This window comes from Syngnathoides biaculeatus, chromosome 10 (assembly GCF_019802595.1).
Source record: "Syngnathoides biaculeatus isolate LvHL_M chromosome 10, ASM1980259v1, whole genome shotgun sequence".
In the NCBI taxonomy this organism is placed as follows: domain Eukaryota; kingdom Metazoa; phylum Chordata; class Actinopteri; order Syngnathiformes; family Syngnathidae; genus Syngnathoides; species Syngnathoides biaculeatus.
The window spans coordinates 28,330,202-28,347,135 of record NC_084649.1 but is presented as its reverse complement, the minus strand read 5'-3'; the positions used below and the strand labels follow the sequence as shown (position 1 = coordinate 28,347,135).

At 42.7% G+C, this 16,934-nt stretch overlaps 1 protein-coding gene across 13 annotated transcripts in view; it reads left to right on the top strand.

The window, feature by feature from the left end:
• The window catches only part of acad9 (acyl-CoA dehydrogenase family, member 9), a 110,903-nt gene that overhangs the window by 74,270 nt on the left and 19,699 nt on the right, over positions 1-16,934 (top strand). For 6 of the 13 annotated variants that reach the window (XR_009796801.1, XM_061832272.1, XM_061832266.1 and 3 more), the window contains 3 exons: positions 5,157-5,270; positions 14,148-14,276; positions 16,600-16,672. The exons of 3 other annotated variants lie outside the window; for them this stretch is intronic. Coding sequence is in view for 8 of the 10 variants with exons in the window: in XM_061832272.1 (XP_061688256.1) it covers positions 5,157-5,270; positions 14,148-14,276; positions 16,600-16,672 (316 nt within the window). In the remaining 2 variants the exon portion in view is untranslated. The remainder of the gene's footprint in view (positions 1-5,156; positions 5,271-14,147; positions 14,277-16,599; positions 16,673-16,934) is intronic. 4 more of the 13 variants (XR_009796802.1, XM_061832268.1, XM_061832267.1 and 1 more) reach the window with 2 other exon arrangements.

Sequence of the window (16,934 nt, the reverse complement as noted above, 5' to 3'; positions counted from 1 at the left end):
ATTCTGATAAACAGATATGCCACCATGAATTATGTATGAAAATTTAAGCCCTCACACATTGTCCCGGTGCACGGAAATCTCACAGAGACCGCCGACCGCCCCCGCTCCGGCAGTACCGGTACTTTGATAATGGTCGACAATCCCTGAGCCAATCGGCATGCAGAACACTTTGGTTTTCCCTTTGCGAATCAAGATAGAGACCACAATGAAAAAGAAAAAAATGTGTAAAAGCGAGGCCACAAAGTGCATTGTAGCAAGTGAACACTGTACGAAAATAGTCTGATGCTGTAACCATTGTCAAAATGGCACAGAGATCTGATAATCTCAAAACAAAATTGGGAGCATATTGCAGTGGAAGTAAGTTTATGGCCAGAAGGATGAAGCTGTTGGAATGTCTGCTGGTTTTAGTTTGCATTGCTGAATCACGCCAATCTGAGTGAAGGAGCAAGAAGAGGTGGCAACCAGGATGTGGAGGGACCAAGAGGATTGTCTTGAACCTGGCAACATGCCAGTGCCCAATTATGAATAGTGGAGTACCGATGTTTTTTCCTTCAGTCCTGATTGTTCATTCCAGTCGGAATTTGTCATTTTTTGTGACTGATGACACAAGCCAGTTGTCGAGCGGGAGAGGCAGCTGTGACAAAGAATACTTCCTCAAGTCCACAATCATCTCTTCAGTTTTGAGAGTGTTCAGCTCCAGGTTGTCTTGGTCATATCAAAGCTCCAGCCGCTCCACTTCCAGTCAATTTGCACACTGGTCTCTGTCTTTGATGTGGCTGATGACTGTGATGTTGACTGCAAATTTCGAGTTTGACACATGGGTGTAGTTGTTCGTGTAGAAACGATCAGCTGAGAAAGGACACATCCCTAGGCCGCCCTGGTGCTGATTAGATGCTTCCCTCCAGCTCACCTGCCCTGCCCGTGTGTGGGGGAGTATTGTGTGTAAATGCTTGACGACTGCTGCAATATCAGGGGGATTGAGAGACACTGTTCACCCAACATCGAGTACATGTCCATTAAATGCCAGCCCTTTTACGTCCACAGTGAGCTGTCATCACAACTGTTTTCATTGTACTGGATGGTAACTCTAAAGCTACGCTATTGCTGAATGTTATTAATGAACAGCAGCGGGCCCGCCCTGAAGGAGTTCACATTATAGTTGTCGACTTTAACATGACCAACCTAAAGACTGTGCTCCTAAAGTTCCACCAGCAGGTCAGATGTCCAACAAAGGTTGGAAACACTTTCGACCACGTGTACTCCAAGATCAAGCAAGGCTTCAGAACCACACCCATCCACCACAGTGGTGAGTCAAACCACATCTCTCTTCTGCTCATCCCTTCATACAGCCCCCTCAGATGCCGATCCAGGCCCACCACAAAGACTACAATAACCTGGCCATACTCTGCACTCAGTGAACTTCAGAGCTGCTTTCAACAAACACATTGGGACCTTTTTAAGACTGGCTAAATTTAACTGGGAGGAAAATGGTGGTAGTTGGGCTTCATGCAGGACAGCGTCGATAGGAGTTGTTCGAAGTTGGCCCGTTATGGCACGAGCCGCATCTGACTGCCCCCTTTTCAGTTACTGGATGTTGAAGGAGGAAGCCCAGGGTGTCCAGGCAGGAGCTGCATATTCTGCGAGCGATCTGATGGTCGCAATGGAGCTCGTCCACATATCCTGTGGTCACCACGCCCAAATGTACCGGCGGTTGTCGCAGGAGGTTGGAGTGCTGCTTCATGACTTAGCTCAAGTGCCAGACATGTTCGTTGAACGTGAGCTGGCGATTGTATCAAACCCCCTGAAAGGTGGGTGTGGGATTCGTCTTGAGTCTGGAACCCCCAACGGTGATGTTTGGGCACCATGATGATTCTGCAGCATCCATCGTGAAGAAGGCAACTTCCGACATAGACGTGTTGAGAGTGACATGGTTGTCTGCGGACCATTGGTGAACTTTGACAGCCTCCGACTCCAGCCTCACCGCTACTTCTTTCTTATCACAGCTGCTACAGACCAGCGCCAAGTCATCAGTGTTGGGAGAGACGAGGGTGGAGGACTCGAAAGAGTGTACCAGATCGTTGATGTAAAGAGAAGTGGAGACAAAACTGATCCTGGAGGGAGTCCTTCTTTGAAGGTTCTTCAGCGCCCTGTGGTTCCAATAACTAACTCGCACCGTACGGTGGTGAACCGGGCCTTGATCAACTCGACAAATCAAAGAGGCACGCCAATCGCCAGCATCTTCTGGAGGAGTCCGGCACGCCACACCTTGGTGAAATCGAAGAAAGCAGCAATGGAGCGCAGACGTTGTTTAGACTGGAACCCATCCATGACGAATTGGGACAGCCGTAGCCATTAATCGGCGGTGCAGCAGCCCTTGCGGAAACCAGCCTGCCAAGGACTGAGAATCGAGTGCTGCTCAAGGCACGGGACAAGCGGTTGATGATGAATCTCCCCAGAGTTTTGCTAATGGTGGAAGTCAGGGCAATAGACCCCTCCGTAGAAATTGCGTCATCCGCGTCGCTGACCAATCAGAGGCCAGAGATCTGCATAAACCACGCCCCTTTTTTGCACCTGCCGTTCCCTCAGACAAAGTTGCATGGTCCAATATAGCTTTTGTAAGCGTTTTATCGCGTATTTGGGTTCTTTAACAATAGATATGGTTAAGAGGTGTAGTCACGGACTTTGTAATAGTGACGACACGTATCCTAAAAGGCTAGTTGGTGGAGTTCAATTCGTACCCTTTCCAAAACCGAAGACCCAGTACGAAAAATGTCTTCAATGGATCAAACTTTGTGGAACACCGCATGATCAACTGAATCCATCAACCAGAACAGATATGTTTGCACGAAGGTAAGCCCAATATTTGATTTTCAATACATGTCTCATATAAATTAATTAGCAGTTCTTCGCTTGCATAACATAGCTACGTGTGAATGATTGACACACTTGATCTGGGTTGAGCGATATTTTGCGATGATCTGACTGCACAAACGTGTCTCTGTTCGGCGCTCCCGAGCTAAGCTAAACCGGACTTTGTTTGCACGAAGGTATGCCCTATATTTGATTTTCAATACATTTCTCATATGAATGAATTAGCAGTTCTTCGCTTGCATAACATAGCTACGTGTGAATGATTGACACACTTAATCTGTGTTGAGCGATATTTTGCGATGATCTGACTGCACAAACGTGTCTCTCTTCGGCACTCCGGAGCTAAGCTAAACCGGACTTTGTTTGCACGAAGGTATGCCCTATATTTGATTTTCAATACATGTCTCATATAAATGAATTAGCAGTTCTTCGCTTGCATAACATAGCTACGTGTTAATGATTGACACACTTGATCTGTGTTGAGTGATATTTTGCGATGATCTGACTGCACAAACGTCTCTGTTCGGCGGCTCCCGAGCTAAGCTAAACCGGACTAGCGAGTCCTAAAAACCTTTGACGTGCACCGAGACACCAAGACTGAAGAAAGGATGTTTGAGGACACTATAAAGTAGTGATTGTCGTACTCTGTCGGGACTTACGTAGGTTCGGCACTAATTCAAGAATAATTATTGAAGGGAGTGCGTGACGTTACACAAAGAAAACGAGAGAAACAACTCGTAAATCAAGCCTCTCCTTCTTTTCCTTCATACGGCGGTTCACAAACGGCTATACAGATACACATACAGATTCTGCACACAAGTGTGATATGTAACACGAAAATAGGAAACTGTCAATGACGAATTCGTCTTTGGGTTATAATATATTATATTATGTGGCTTCTCGGTCTTCCTCTGACTCCGGAAAGATCTCGCGCTAATATCAATGGTTTCTCCGTCGATATGCATGTAAATACCATTGAAATACCCCTCGCTGAAATACTTGAAGCCCTGCTGTCTGCTCTTCAACGATATTTTACTGTTAGCTAAGAATTAGAGTGAGAAATCAGTTGGTAAATCGGACAGTTTCGCTCTAGTCTTTTTTTGCTGCGCCGCCATTTTTGCTAATTGTTTGTCTGAGGTTAGCACATGTGGGGTGACGTAACTTCAGGAGGCGTGGTTAAGTGCCCTGTACGGAGGGGTCAATTGGGCGATAGCGCCCAATGAGTTGAGGGTAATCCATGACACAGGAGGTTTGTTGAAAGAAAACAGTTTACTCAAATTCAAACAGTAAAAATAAAATATATAAAATTGTTTCTGCATCGAATGGGCTCGTTTTTCATCCAACCTTTGTTGTTCTGGTTCATTACGTCATCACAACGTATCAACTATGTAGCAAACCTCAAATCCTCATTTTAAATACCACAGAATGCAATATACTCATCATCCACAGCATACATATAATAAACAATTTGTGAATAATCTTCTTCTTTTCCTTTCGGCTTGTCCTGTTGGGGGTCGCCACAGCGTGTCATCTTTTGCCATCTTAGCCTATCTTGTGCATCTTCCTCTCTAACCCCAACTGCCCTCATGTCTTCCCTCACCACATCCATAAACCTTCTCTTTGGTCTTCCTCTCGCTCTTTTGCCTGGCAGCTCCATCCTCAGCAGCCTTCGACCAATATACTCACTCTCTCGCCTCTGAACATGTCCAAACCATCGAAGTCTGCTCTCTCGAATCTTGTCTCTAAAACATCCAACTTTGGCTGTCCCTCTAATGAGCTCATTTCTAATCCTATCCAACCTGCTCACTCCGAGTGAGAACCTCAACATCTTCATTTCTGCTACCTCGAGTTCTGCTTCCTGTTGTTTCTTCAGTGCCACCGTCTCTAATCCGTACATCATGGCCGGCCTCACCACTGTTTTGTAAACTTTGCCCTTCATCCTAGCAGAGACTCTTCTGTCACAAAACATACCAGACACCTTTCGCCAGCCGTTCCAACCTGCTTAGACCCATTTCTTCACTTCCTTACCACACTCACCATTGCTTTGGATTGTTGACCCTAAATATTTGAAGTCCTCCACCCTTGCTATCTCTTCTCCCTGTAGCCTCACTCTTCCCCCTCCACCTTTCTCATTCACGGACATATATTCTGTTTTACTTTGGCTAATCTTCATTCCTCTCCTTTCCAGTGCATGTCTCCATGTTTCTAAGGTTTCTGACGTTGCAATACAAGTTGCAGTATCCTCTCTGCTGTCAGAAAGATATGTGTTCCTTTCTCATGAACAGGCACTTCTTCAGTCTGGCAGCTTTTTGAATGTACCAGAGATGGAGTTTCAGCATCTGCTGGTTCTGTGTCAACGTCTTGTGCAGAAGATGCTTCCTGCAACATCTGTAATTAATGTAGGAAAGTTTATAAAATAATACAAAATGTATAGATAAAGCTTATTTAAAGTTTATTTTAATCAATTTCATGGTGCCCAAATTTTTGATAAGGTGAAAACAGGGTTCTTGGAGAGCACAATCCATTTCAATCAGTCCTTGCTTGTCACTTTGGCTGAGGTTTTAAAGCAGCACATTTTGATAAAATCTCTATATGACAATATGGTAACAAAGGAAAGAGTTTAATTCACTGTTCTCCTGTAATTTCTCAAATAATGCACAATTTTTTCCAAAAATATTTTCAGAAAGTGAATAGTGCATTGTATGTAGGTATGGATGAAAAATATGGAGGGACATAGATTGGTAAAAAACTACATAAATTATATATAAATAAACTATATACTATATCAATAAATGTCTATGAAATTCAAGGTCTTATGTTCCAGATTTATAACTATTACGTTAATGTGCGCCACCAACCTGAACTCTGAACCCTGACCTCATAGGGGTAGGGAGCTTTACTTTTTACCATCGTTAGCATTGCATATTTGTTGCTTCTGCATCAAACATCAGAAACGGCTGCCCCTGAGTTTGTTTTCACTAAAACAAAGACAAAAAATGTCGGCTGATCCACGTTTTAACATTTTAAACCCATCTTAGGCATGAGTCCACCAGTAAAAGAGTCCGGGATGAAATGTTCACTGCATATGACAGACTGCTGATTGGTTTTGGAAAAATTAACTCTTGTTTGCACAAACCTGACACACTATCTTCTGAGGCTGGGGTCTTCTGGAAAATAATAGAAACTGTGACCATAATAATTCGAATTGCGACAAAAATTAACCACACACTTTGACACCATTGTTATGGATTTATTCTATCTTACAATTATTAAGAAATTATCAAAACAAATGGGTTTTTCTTGATAGAGGTCAAATGTGTTTAGTATTGCAGAAAGTTGTTTGGATGTTTTTTTTTTCCATGTTATTGTCAACATGAATGTTAATGTCCCCTGTTATGACAAAATAGTTGTAGTCAGTACAAATAATTGACAGCAGTTCTGAAAAATCCTTCATAAATTTTCTATTGTATCTTGGAGGTCTATAAATGAATAAAATGAGAACATTTGGGTCACCTTTTACTAAAAAAAAGATATTCAAAAGACCTAAAATCACCCAGTATAGTTTCTTTACAATGAAATATGGATTTAAAATAACAGCAATACCAACACCCTTCTTTCCTGTTCAACGCTTGTTTATAAAATTAAAATTTGCTGGTGTTACCTCATTTAAAATGGTATTACAGCTACTTTCTGTTAACCACATTTCATTTAACAACAAAAAGTTCTTATCATAGGTTGTAATGATGTCATCATTCATCCATCAATCCATCCATCCATTTTCTTAGCCGCTTATGCTCACTAGGGTCGAAGGGAGGGCTGGAGCTTATCCCAGCTTTCAACTGGACAAAGGCAGGCTACACCCTGAACTGGCTGCCAGCCAATCGCAGGGCACATCAAGACAAACAGCCGCACTCACAATCACACCTAGGGGCAATTTAGAGTGTCCAAATAATGTTGGATGTTTTTGGAATGTGGGAGGAAACCGGAGTGCCTGGAGAAAACCCATGCAGGCACGGGGAGAAGATGCAAACTCCACACAGGCGGGTCCAGGATTGAACCAGACACCTCAGAACTGTGAGACCAATGCTTTCCAGCTGCTCCACTGTACCACCATGATGTCATTAATCAATGTTAATTTGTTACCCACTGACCTGATATTAAAAAGAGCTAGTCTCGCAGAAATAGCTGGAGACAATGATTTATCCTCACTGAGTTTTTTGTTTTTTTTTGCCATTTCTCTTTAACCAACATTCTGCCCCTCGTAATTACTGGGAGGAAAAATGCCCTATCTCCATCAGGGTCTGAGGTATTCTGGAAAAGACAGTAAATATTCAGATTTACAGATAAAAGTCTTCATGGGTAGAGGGAGGGGCCCTTCGTTTCTTTGTGGGCGGTGGTTTCAGGCGAGTGGTGAGAGGAGGCAGATCTTGGCGTGGTATGGGCTGGTCTTCGTCGTATCCAGCAGACCAAACATTGCATTCAGGCTTCTACTGCAGATTATTTGGATGTCGTAGTCAATGAGGATAAATTCTGAGATGTTGATTGCTCCAATAGGAGATGGAGAGGTGTGGGAGGTTTAAAGTGCATTCCATTTGTCATTTGCCCATCTGATTGTTTGGATGACACAAATGAATGTGTGCACATTGTCTCGCCTTATCTCTTGTTCCTCAGATTGTGAACAACTGAATCCTTTTGTCCTTGATTTTTGTAAACGTTTTATTAACAGGGTAGTGAATGACGCACACAATAGAAAATGTCGGAAGCCAATAACTTAACCCCCTTGTCGATTTAGACAGAAACCGTCTGCTTTGGAGAGATTTTTACGCTCCCAAAAAAGGCAGAAATTGTCAATGAAACTCAGGGATAGTGGAATGCACACCTTGCTTAACCATCTATTCAATTGACGGAGCCTCGAGAAGCGTTCATCTACAGATTGTACTAGAAGGAGAGGTCCACTGATGAAAACCTCAGCAACCAAACCTTGCACTTTGTTGGATCAATGAAATCTCAATTCAGTACCTCTGATTGGTGCTTGAGAGATATCAGACACAGTGTCATTAGTAAAACCGTACTTTGGTGTTCTTCTCACTGCAAAAGTGTTTCACATCTTTGATGGCTCCCTCACCAACTATTAATGTTTGGGGTCCCATTTTTTTTCTTGGATAATTTAATTTCATACCCTTTACGTGGTGGTGGAAGATGAGCATTCTTGGCCAGGGTCTTGTAAGTGTGCCTCCAATCTATTTGTAAGTGAATCAATATTTTGCTCGGACTCACATTCTTATTTTTCTTGGTCTTCGCTGTAACAATCTTCCATGGCTGCTCACGCTAGTTTGAGGCAGCCTGTAACGCAGGCCAGCCAGATTGCTCGGTAACCTCTTTGTGCTGTATTGTCTTCCTTTTTTAATGCTTCATATTTTTGGGCTTTGCTCCCAGTGAATTCCAGGGAGAACTGCTACTATTTGTGAAAATCTACCAACTTGGACTAAATACATGACCTTTGCATGATTTTAAAACAAGACCAAAAACTTTAGATATTCATTGAGGATATCAAAACCCTTTCTATTCATCAGTTTATGGCTAAATTTAAAAAAACAAAAAAAACACAACTTCACAAATATCTACCAGTCAGTGTTTCCAACACAAAGCATATGGTTCTGGTTCTGACTGCTGGCTCTGCACCTTCATTGGCAGCTCTTTCCTCTGCATTTGAATATGTGTTCTATCAAAGTGGCTGAAATTGATAACCTTTAACGCCTTTATAGAGCTAGTATTCTTCACAGTCTTCATAGGACCCTTCACAATCGTGAATTATCAGAAAATTCATAGTCACTCTCACATTGGTATCAAACATCAGCCATGTTTGTGTTTTTACGTCACGACTGTTCTCTGAATTTTCCACTGTGTGCTCGGTTCTGGCGAATTCAGCAATGTGCAATAAAATTTTGCCGATAATCGAAAAACTTCAAATGTTACCTTCATAACTAGTGCTTTAAAGACTTTCCATACCCTTTAAATAGGAGAGAATCATGATCACCTTTATTTTGCCAACACAAGGAATTTGTCTGTGATAGTTGGAGCTGGTATTCAGAGATGCAGGCAGCGAGAGTACTTGGGGTGTCTTCTGGTAGGAAAGGGGAGAAGGAGACTTGGTGGTGGAAGCCCAAAATACAGGAAGTCATCCAAGGAAAGATATTAGCGACGAAGAAGTGGTACACGGAGAGGACTGAGGAGAGGTGTAAGGAATACATTGAGATGCGTCGTAGGGAAAAGGTAGAGGATGTCAAAGGCTAAACAAGAGACTGACGACATGTACTCCTGGTAGAATACGAAAGGAGAAAAGGATCTCTACAGATACAGAGAGATAGAGGTGGGATGATGTGCAGCAGGTAAAGGTAATGAAGGATAGCGATGGAAATATGTTGTCTGGTGCCAGTAGTGTGCCTCAAAGATGGAAAGAGTACTTTGAGAAGTTAATGAATGAAGAAAATGGGAGAGAAGGTAGAGTAGAAGTGGCAATCGTGAATGACAGAATTAAAAACGGAAAGACAGTTGGTCCCGATGACATACCAGTGGAGGTATGGAAGCAATTTGGTGAGGTGGCTGTGGAGTTTTTGACCAACTTGTTCAATAGAATACTAGGGGGAGGGAAGATGCCAGAAGAATGAAGGAAAAGTGTGCTAGTCCCCATTTTTAAGAACAAAAGCGATGTTCAGAACTGTGGAAACTACAGAGGAATAAAGATGATGAGCCACACAATGAAGTTATGGGAAAGAGTAGTGGAGGCAACACTTTGGACGGAAGTATTTGCGAGCAACAGTATGGTTTCATGCCTAGAAAGAGAGGTGACAGGTGAAGAGAGCGGCGGAGCTGTCAACTGCTAACCACCTGGTTATGAGTTGGCTCTGATGGTGGAGGAGGATGCCAGTCCAACCTCGCAGGTCCAAACATATTGCCGGGGTCTGCTGGGACCGTTTAGCAGAATCCCATGTCAAAAGGGGTTTCACCTCCCACCTTCAATAGAACTTCACCCACATCTCAGGGGAGGCAGAAGACATTGAGTCAGAGTGGACAATGTTTCATGCCTCTAATGTCGAGGAAGCTGACCATAACTGTGGCCTTAAGGTAGTCTGTGTCTGTCGTTGTGGCAATCCCCGGACCCATTGGTGGACACAAGTGGTGAGGAATGATGTCAAGCTGAAGAACAAATCCTGTTGGGCCATTTTGGCCTTTGGAATTCCCAATGTAGCTGATAGTATCGGCTGGCCGAGCAGAATGCAGCTTTGATCATCGCTACAGCAAAAACATGGGCGTGGGAGGAGTCTGGTGCGGCCAAAGAGAACAACAGTTTCAAGAAGTTTCTGGTCCACCATCCTGTGTCTCAGGAGTGGGAAGAAGTGCACCATCAGCACTGTGTGAAGTGGCAGTGGGGTGCTGCTGAGCTCGACTTGGGATGTTCTGAGTTGGTGTGGAGAATATTATGAAGATCTTCTCAATTCCACCAACACACCATCCCATTAAGAAGCAGACTCTGGGTTCTCTGAAACTTAACTCTGGGATTGAGGTCACCGAGGTAGTTAAAAGCACCATGGTGTCAAGGTCCGAGTGGACGATGTTCCACGACTCCATTGCTGAGGCAGTCGACTGGAGCTGTGACGGTTCGTGGATACCAACAGTGAGGGATGCTCTCATCCTGTATGAGTCCTATCGGCATGTTTGGTCTGTGGGCCTCCTAAGGCAGCTGATCAGTACAGGCTGGCCAAGTGGAATGCAGCTTCGGTGGTCACTGAGGCAAAGGGGCGGGAGGATTTCGAAAAGGTCATGGAGAACGACTTCAAGACGGCTTTAACGAAATTCTGGTCCACAGTCAGGTGTCTCAGGAGGGGGAAGCACTGCACTGTCACCACTGTGTATAGTGGGGATGGTGGGGGACTGGGGACTGCTGACCTCAACTCGGGATGTTGTGAGTCTGTGGGGAGAATACTTCGAAAACCTCCTCAATTCCACCAACACGCCTTCCCATAAGGAATCTGAGTCAGGGTGCTCTTGGGCGGGCTGTTCTATTTCTGGGGTTGAGGTCACCGAGGTGGTTAAAAAGCTACTTGGTGGCAGGGCTCCGGGGGTGGATGAGATTCGCCGGGAGTTCCTCAAGGCTCTGGATGTTCTGAGGCTGCCTGGTTGACACACCTCTGCAACATCGCATTGACATCCGGGACAGTGTCTCTGGATTGGCAGACTGGGATGGTGATCCCCCTTTTTAAGAGGCTACTTCTCCCGAAACCTGACCCGGAAAAGCGGTAGAAAATGGATGGATGGATAAAAAATATGAACATACTGGATACAAATGTATTTAAATCTTGTAAGCTCAAATATTCCTCTATAAAGATCCAAATCAAGGAGGATAGATGTAGATTGATGTCTCTCTTCGAAAACATTCTCTGGACACTGAAAATAGGTGCTTTAACAAGATACAGAGCGAGCAGGATCCTTGTGGACTCTCCCAGGGTTCGCACACGGCCCTAAAAACCCCAAAATTTTCGAAAGTCCTTAAAAATCTGCGAAAACCGTTCAAGCCCCTAAAAAGGCCTTAAATTAAAAAAAAAATCAAAGGGAGGACCTCTACCGCCAAAATTCTCCCTAAAAAAAATTAACTTATTTTGAAAAAATAGCGATCCGTCTGTCATCCAAAACAGCTGGAAATTGTCAACGGAAGTCACCGTGTTGACAACTAGTCGCCATCTTGTTGATGTTCTATTGTTTGTTTCCGTGAGTAGGCATTTCACTTCGTCTTTGTTACGACATCGCGTAGTTCTTTCATTGATCCAACTTGTATCATGGGGAAGTGCATTTTTCAATATGCTTGGGTTGAAAGTAAGGAGTTCGGGAGCTGGGTTCGTCGAGATCCAAAAGATCGGCACATGTTTTACTGCCATCTGTGCAAGCAGAGTTACCAGCTTGAAAAGATGGGCGTCAAAGCGCTGGAGTCGCACCAGAAAAACAGGAGACACGCTGATTTGGCGAAGACTCTCTCATCTTCCGTTGGTATGAATCTGTTTCTAAAATATCAAGATAGTGAAGCATCAACCTCAGGCAGTGGTACTAGCAGTGGATACGCACCTGCAGTTGTCCGGCCATCGACTTCAACCAGGCAGAAGTCAGGCTTTAGGAACGTAGTTCAACACACGAAGACGGACTCGTTAAAGGCAGAGATCGTGTGGACTTTAAAAGTGATCTGCAGCCATTACAGTTACAAATCTTGTGAAAATAATTCAAAAGTGTTTGTAGTCATGTTCCCAGACAGTGACATTGCTAAAAACTACCAATGTGGGGAAAGGAAGACTTCGTACCTGCCTATATTTGGCATCGCTGCCTACTTTTCATCTCTACTGCCTCAAAGCCAAAAAAGCCAGAATAGAGACTGAAATATCTACGCTTATTGAGAAGGCTGACAGGCTGTGTGAGGAGGCAGAAGAAAAGATGAATCTGAGGTTTATCACCGAGGCCAATGCACTCAAAGGCAGAGCAAAGGACAAGAGAGCCACTTTGGAACCTCTGCAGCAACAAATAGAGGAGGCACTGGGTAGGCTCAAGGAGCTAGAATAGGGGTGCTGAGACAAACATCAGTAGAAGACATTTGTGTATATCGTTGCAATTGTAGTTAGAATCTGTTTTTCTGTAGACTGTTATGTGAAGACATTGACAATGGTCATATCAATGAGAACTACCACAAGGGGTGACAGGTGATCACTGTCACAGGTACTGAGGTACTAGAACATTTGATGAACCAAGAACGGTTGATGGCTCCATTGGGTGAGTCTTTTTTCCTTACTCTTGATTTCCCACGATGGCCCTAAATTTTTCGTGTCAGCCCTAAATTTTTTCCGTGTCGGCCCTAAATTTTTCGTGTCAGCCCCTAAGAATGCCCCTAAAAAGCCCTTAAATTTTTTGGGTTAGGGTTAGGTATGAGTAGTACCTTAGTATGAACCCTGTCTCCATATTCTGACTACCAGCTCTTCCACCACCTTCCGTCGGGTATGCACTACCGATCATTGCAAATCAAAACTAGGAGGCAAACAGTTTTTTGGCTCATGCAGTTTTTTCTCGGCGACACCGGGCCACACAGTCTATATCCTAGTTGACCAGACACCGCCCACCTCCATTTTAAAGGGGTATACTCATAATTGCAAACACCGGGATATGTCAATAATAGAAGAAAAAGTGGTGAAACTGGATGAGATTTTCTCTTTTTTTGAGTAAAAAGGTCTGGTCTGAAGCCAAAGTAGAAAGTACAGGATGAGATGGTGTATAATGTTAAAGTTCCACCTTGGCACAACCTGATTGAGGATGAATGCACAGACAATACATTGCCCAGAAACCTTATTCTGTATTTTAAATATATGAGTTAACATAACGTTAACCCTAAAACTCTTTGGGAGTATCATTCAGCATTGCATTGCAAAGGATATTCTGCAAGCAATAATTTTGTTTTACACCAAGAAAAACAAATGAAACAAAGTTGGAAGCGACATTTCAAATTTATAGTTAATCGTTGGCTTGGTATGTATTTGTATTGTAATGTATTTTGTTTGTTTGTTGAAATTTTCACGGTAGGTTTGCGGAAACACAAAATTCTTCGAAAAAATGTTCTAATGGGAATGTAACCTGAACCTTTTAATGAGCCATGTAACTTTAATGGATGACACTGATTGACCACAGCGCATACGTCTGATGTTGCTCACAGTGGTCAAGAGGAGCACTCACGGCCTTAGTGTTTGCTCAGACATGTAAAAAAATTAGAGGGAACATTGGTTCCAACTCAGTCATGATCTTTCAGGTATTCTGTGACTTAAATGTTTGGAGAAAAACAAATATAGCAAGACCAGCAAACAGCTTCAGTGAAGTTTTGGGAAAGCATCTCAATATGAGAAGCTCTGAATTTTTCTGCCCCAGTCCACAGACAGTCATTGACTGCAAAAGGTGGTTATTTTTACAATTATGCAACTGAAAATAGTTTATTATTCGGTAATTCTGAAATTTCAATTACCATAGTTTTGTGGAACTTCTTTCAGAGTTGAAAGTCTACTTTAAAATAAAATCTTAATTGACCTTGATTTTATTTCTCTTGTGGTCCAATACCAAGTCAAAATCATGATAGCTCTTAAAAAGTTGTCAAAATACCACTGGACTGACTGTTGAAACAACTGCTTCAAATGTTTATGATCTTTTTATTTGCTACAAACTGAAACCCTGAATAAAATATTGTTATTTTTTATTAGACAATCGTGGATGAACAGCTCATTCTAAAGAAAGTAGCAGATGTGCTTATCAACCTGTACGCCATGACAGCTGTCTTGTCTAGATGTAGCCGTTCCATCAGACTCGGCCTAAGGAATCATAACCATGAGGTATGTGTGAAAACTGTTCATCCAAACTTGGAGAAGCAGATGAATCCATTGTACCCTGGCAAGAGTTGATTGACATCTCATCAGTATTAAGAAACAAGACACAATGTCAATGCAAAAAAAAAAAAAAAAAAAGGTGTACAATAGGTTTGTTGCATAGTTTTTGACAAATTCTTATAACATTAAATAGCTCAACTGGTAAAACATGAATGGTTGTCTTTAAACAAAGCAGTTTGTTAAAGTAAATCAATTTACATTATATAGCAAAGACACAGACCAATTTGATGTGTTTGACATGACCTAATCAAATGATTTAATGAGCATATTTGAAACTGGAGCAAGTCGATCTATATTAGATCTTTATTACAAAGTACTGAGGTCTGAGTTGTAAATGCTAGCTTTCTGCTGGTTTGAATCTTACAAGCCTGACATCTTTTGTTTTTTGGCAGTATAGTCCCATAGTTTTTCATGCATAAGTGCCCCAAATGTCTCCTTTGCAAGTTTTTACACAATCAAATTTATTGGCCAAGTGTGTAAAAACAAGAATTTTTTTTCTCCGGCAGTCTGTGCTGCCCTGGTACAACATACAGAACAAAGAACAACAAAGCAACAAGAACAAAGAACAAGCGACATTTCTATTTATAGGAATTATTCCTTATAAGAGTCGTGCAAAATGTAAAATCTTCTTAATTTAGAAAAGGTAAGAAATAAGTGAGTCAACGTTCCACATTTTGTAAAGGTAGTAGAGTCCCTTTACCCGTTTGCGGTTCCCGTTATTGACCAGTGCAAGGACAAGTGTGCAAAGGGAGCAGGTTAAAGTGATGAATTGTGTGATAGTCTAAAAATTTTTTTACTAATATCTATTGGACTAGCAGGATGGGAGTGAGTGTCCTAACAATGGCACAAGGTAGAAAATAGTCAAATTTGTTAATCAAGAATTTAATGGGAAAAAACAGTTTGAACGCCTGCTAGTTTTGACTTGAATTGATGTGTGGTACTTTCCCAACGAAAGGAGCTGGAAGAGCTGGTGGCCAGAATGTGGAGGATCCGAAAGGATCTTTGCTCCTCTGGACCTAGTTTCCGTTGCGTGCAAGTCCTCAATACTGGGTAGAGTGGTACCAATAATCCGTTCAGCTGTTTTGATTGTCCGTTGCAGTCGGAGTTTGTCCGTTTTTGTAGTGGCCCCAAACTTAGACCAAGACTGTGATGGAGGTACACAGTACTGATTGGATAACCACTGTGTGGAACGGTCTCACCACCTTATGTGACAGGCCGTGCTTCCTCAGAAGCCGCAAGAAGTAAATCCTTTGCTGGGATTTTTGGAGGATGGAGTTGATGTTCGTCTCCCACTTCAGGTCCTTTGAGACTGTTGAACAGCGTCATGGGCAGCTGTGGTGAAGGATGCCGTCTAAAGCCCACAACCATCTCTACAGTTTTTAAAGTGTTCAATGCCTGGTTGTGTTGACCACAGCAAAGCTACAGTCTCGCCACTTCCTGTTGATACGCAGACTCGTTGTCGGCTTTGATGAGGCTGATGACCGTGGTGTCATCTGCGAACTTCAGGAGTCTGACAGTCCGACGCCATGAGGTGCAGTTGTTAGTGTAGAGTGAAAAGAGCAGAGGGGAGAGGACACAACGTTGGGGTGCCCCGGTGCTGGTAGTGCACGTGGATGAGATTATGTCCCCCAGCCTCACCTGCTTTGTCCTGCCCGTCAGGAAGTTGTAGATCCACCGGGAGATGGCAGGCGAGACACTGAGTTGGAGAAGTTCTGAGGAGAGGAGTTCAGGGATGATGGTGTTAAACACAGAGCTTAAGTCGACGAACAGGATCCTCGCATAGGTTCCCTTGCTGTCGAGATGTTCAGGGATGAAGTGTAGACCCATGTTGACTGGATCATCCGCAGACCTGTTAGCTCGATAAGCAGAAACTGACATACGCAGTAACAATATCAGATAATTCATCTTGGCTGTGTGCTGAATTTTCAAAGACAATCCAGTCTGTGCATTCAAACAGCTTTGAAGTTGTAATTTTGCCTCATTGGCCCACTTTTTAACTGGTTTTACTAAAAGCTTTGCACATTTAAGTGCTTGCCTGTATGTCAGTATTAAGTACAGCAAGCAATGATCAGAGGAGCCAATGGGTGCGCCTTACTTTTCCATGGATCGAGCCACTATTGTATTTTCAAAAGTTTAAAAGCCTGCTAAAGAGGCATTGAGGCATTTAATTGTAATTGTGTGTGAAAGAGTGCATGTACATACACAGCAACATAATACATCATTTGCTCTTTTCTCCAAATTGTGAATTTTGTCTCATTTCTTTCCCTAGATGTTGCTCACAAACACCTTCTGCAATGATGCTTACTTCAAGAACAATTACTGGATGACTCAGTTGCAAAAAAGTATGTAAATACAACAAATGTATCTTTACAATTCATGTAGGTTTAGGCCGGTATCAGAATGTTACTGTTTGATAACCGTCAGCAAAAACATTAATTACAGCTCTAAATTGTATTATTTGGAAACAGTTAAGATGATAACTTTTTAAAATTGAAAGCGATCTATTTATTCTTAAGCATGATTTTGACATAGACTTATTTTTTAATGTACAATCATTTAAAAATGTGAGAGGTTATCCTTTTACCTAACGACTTGTGTGAACCA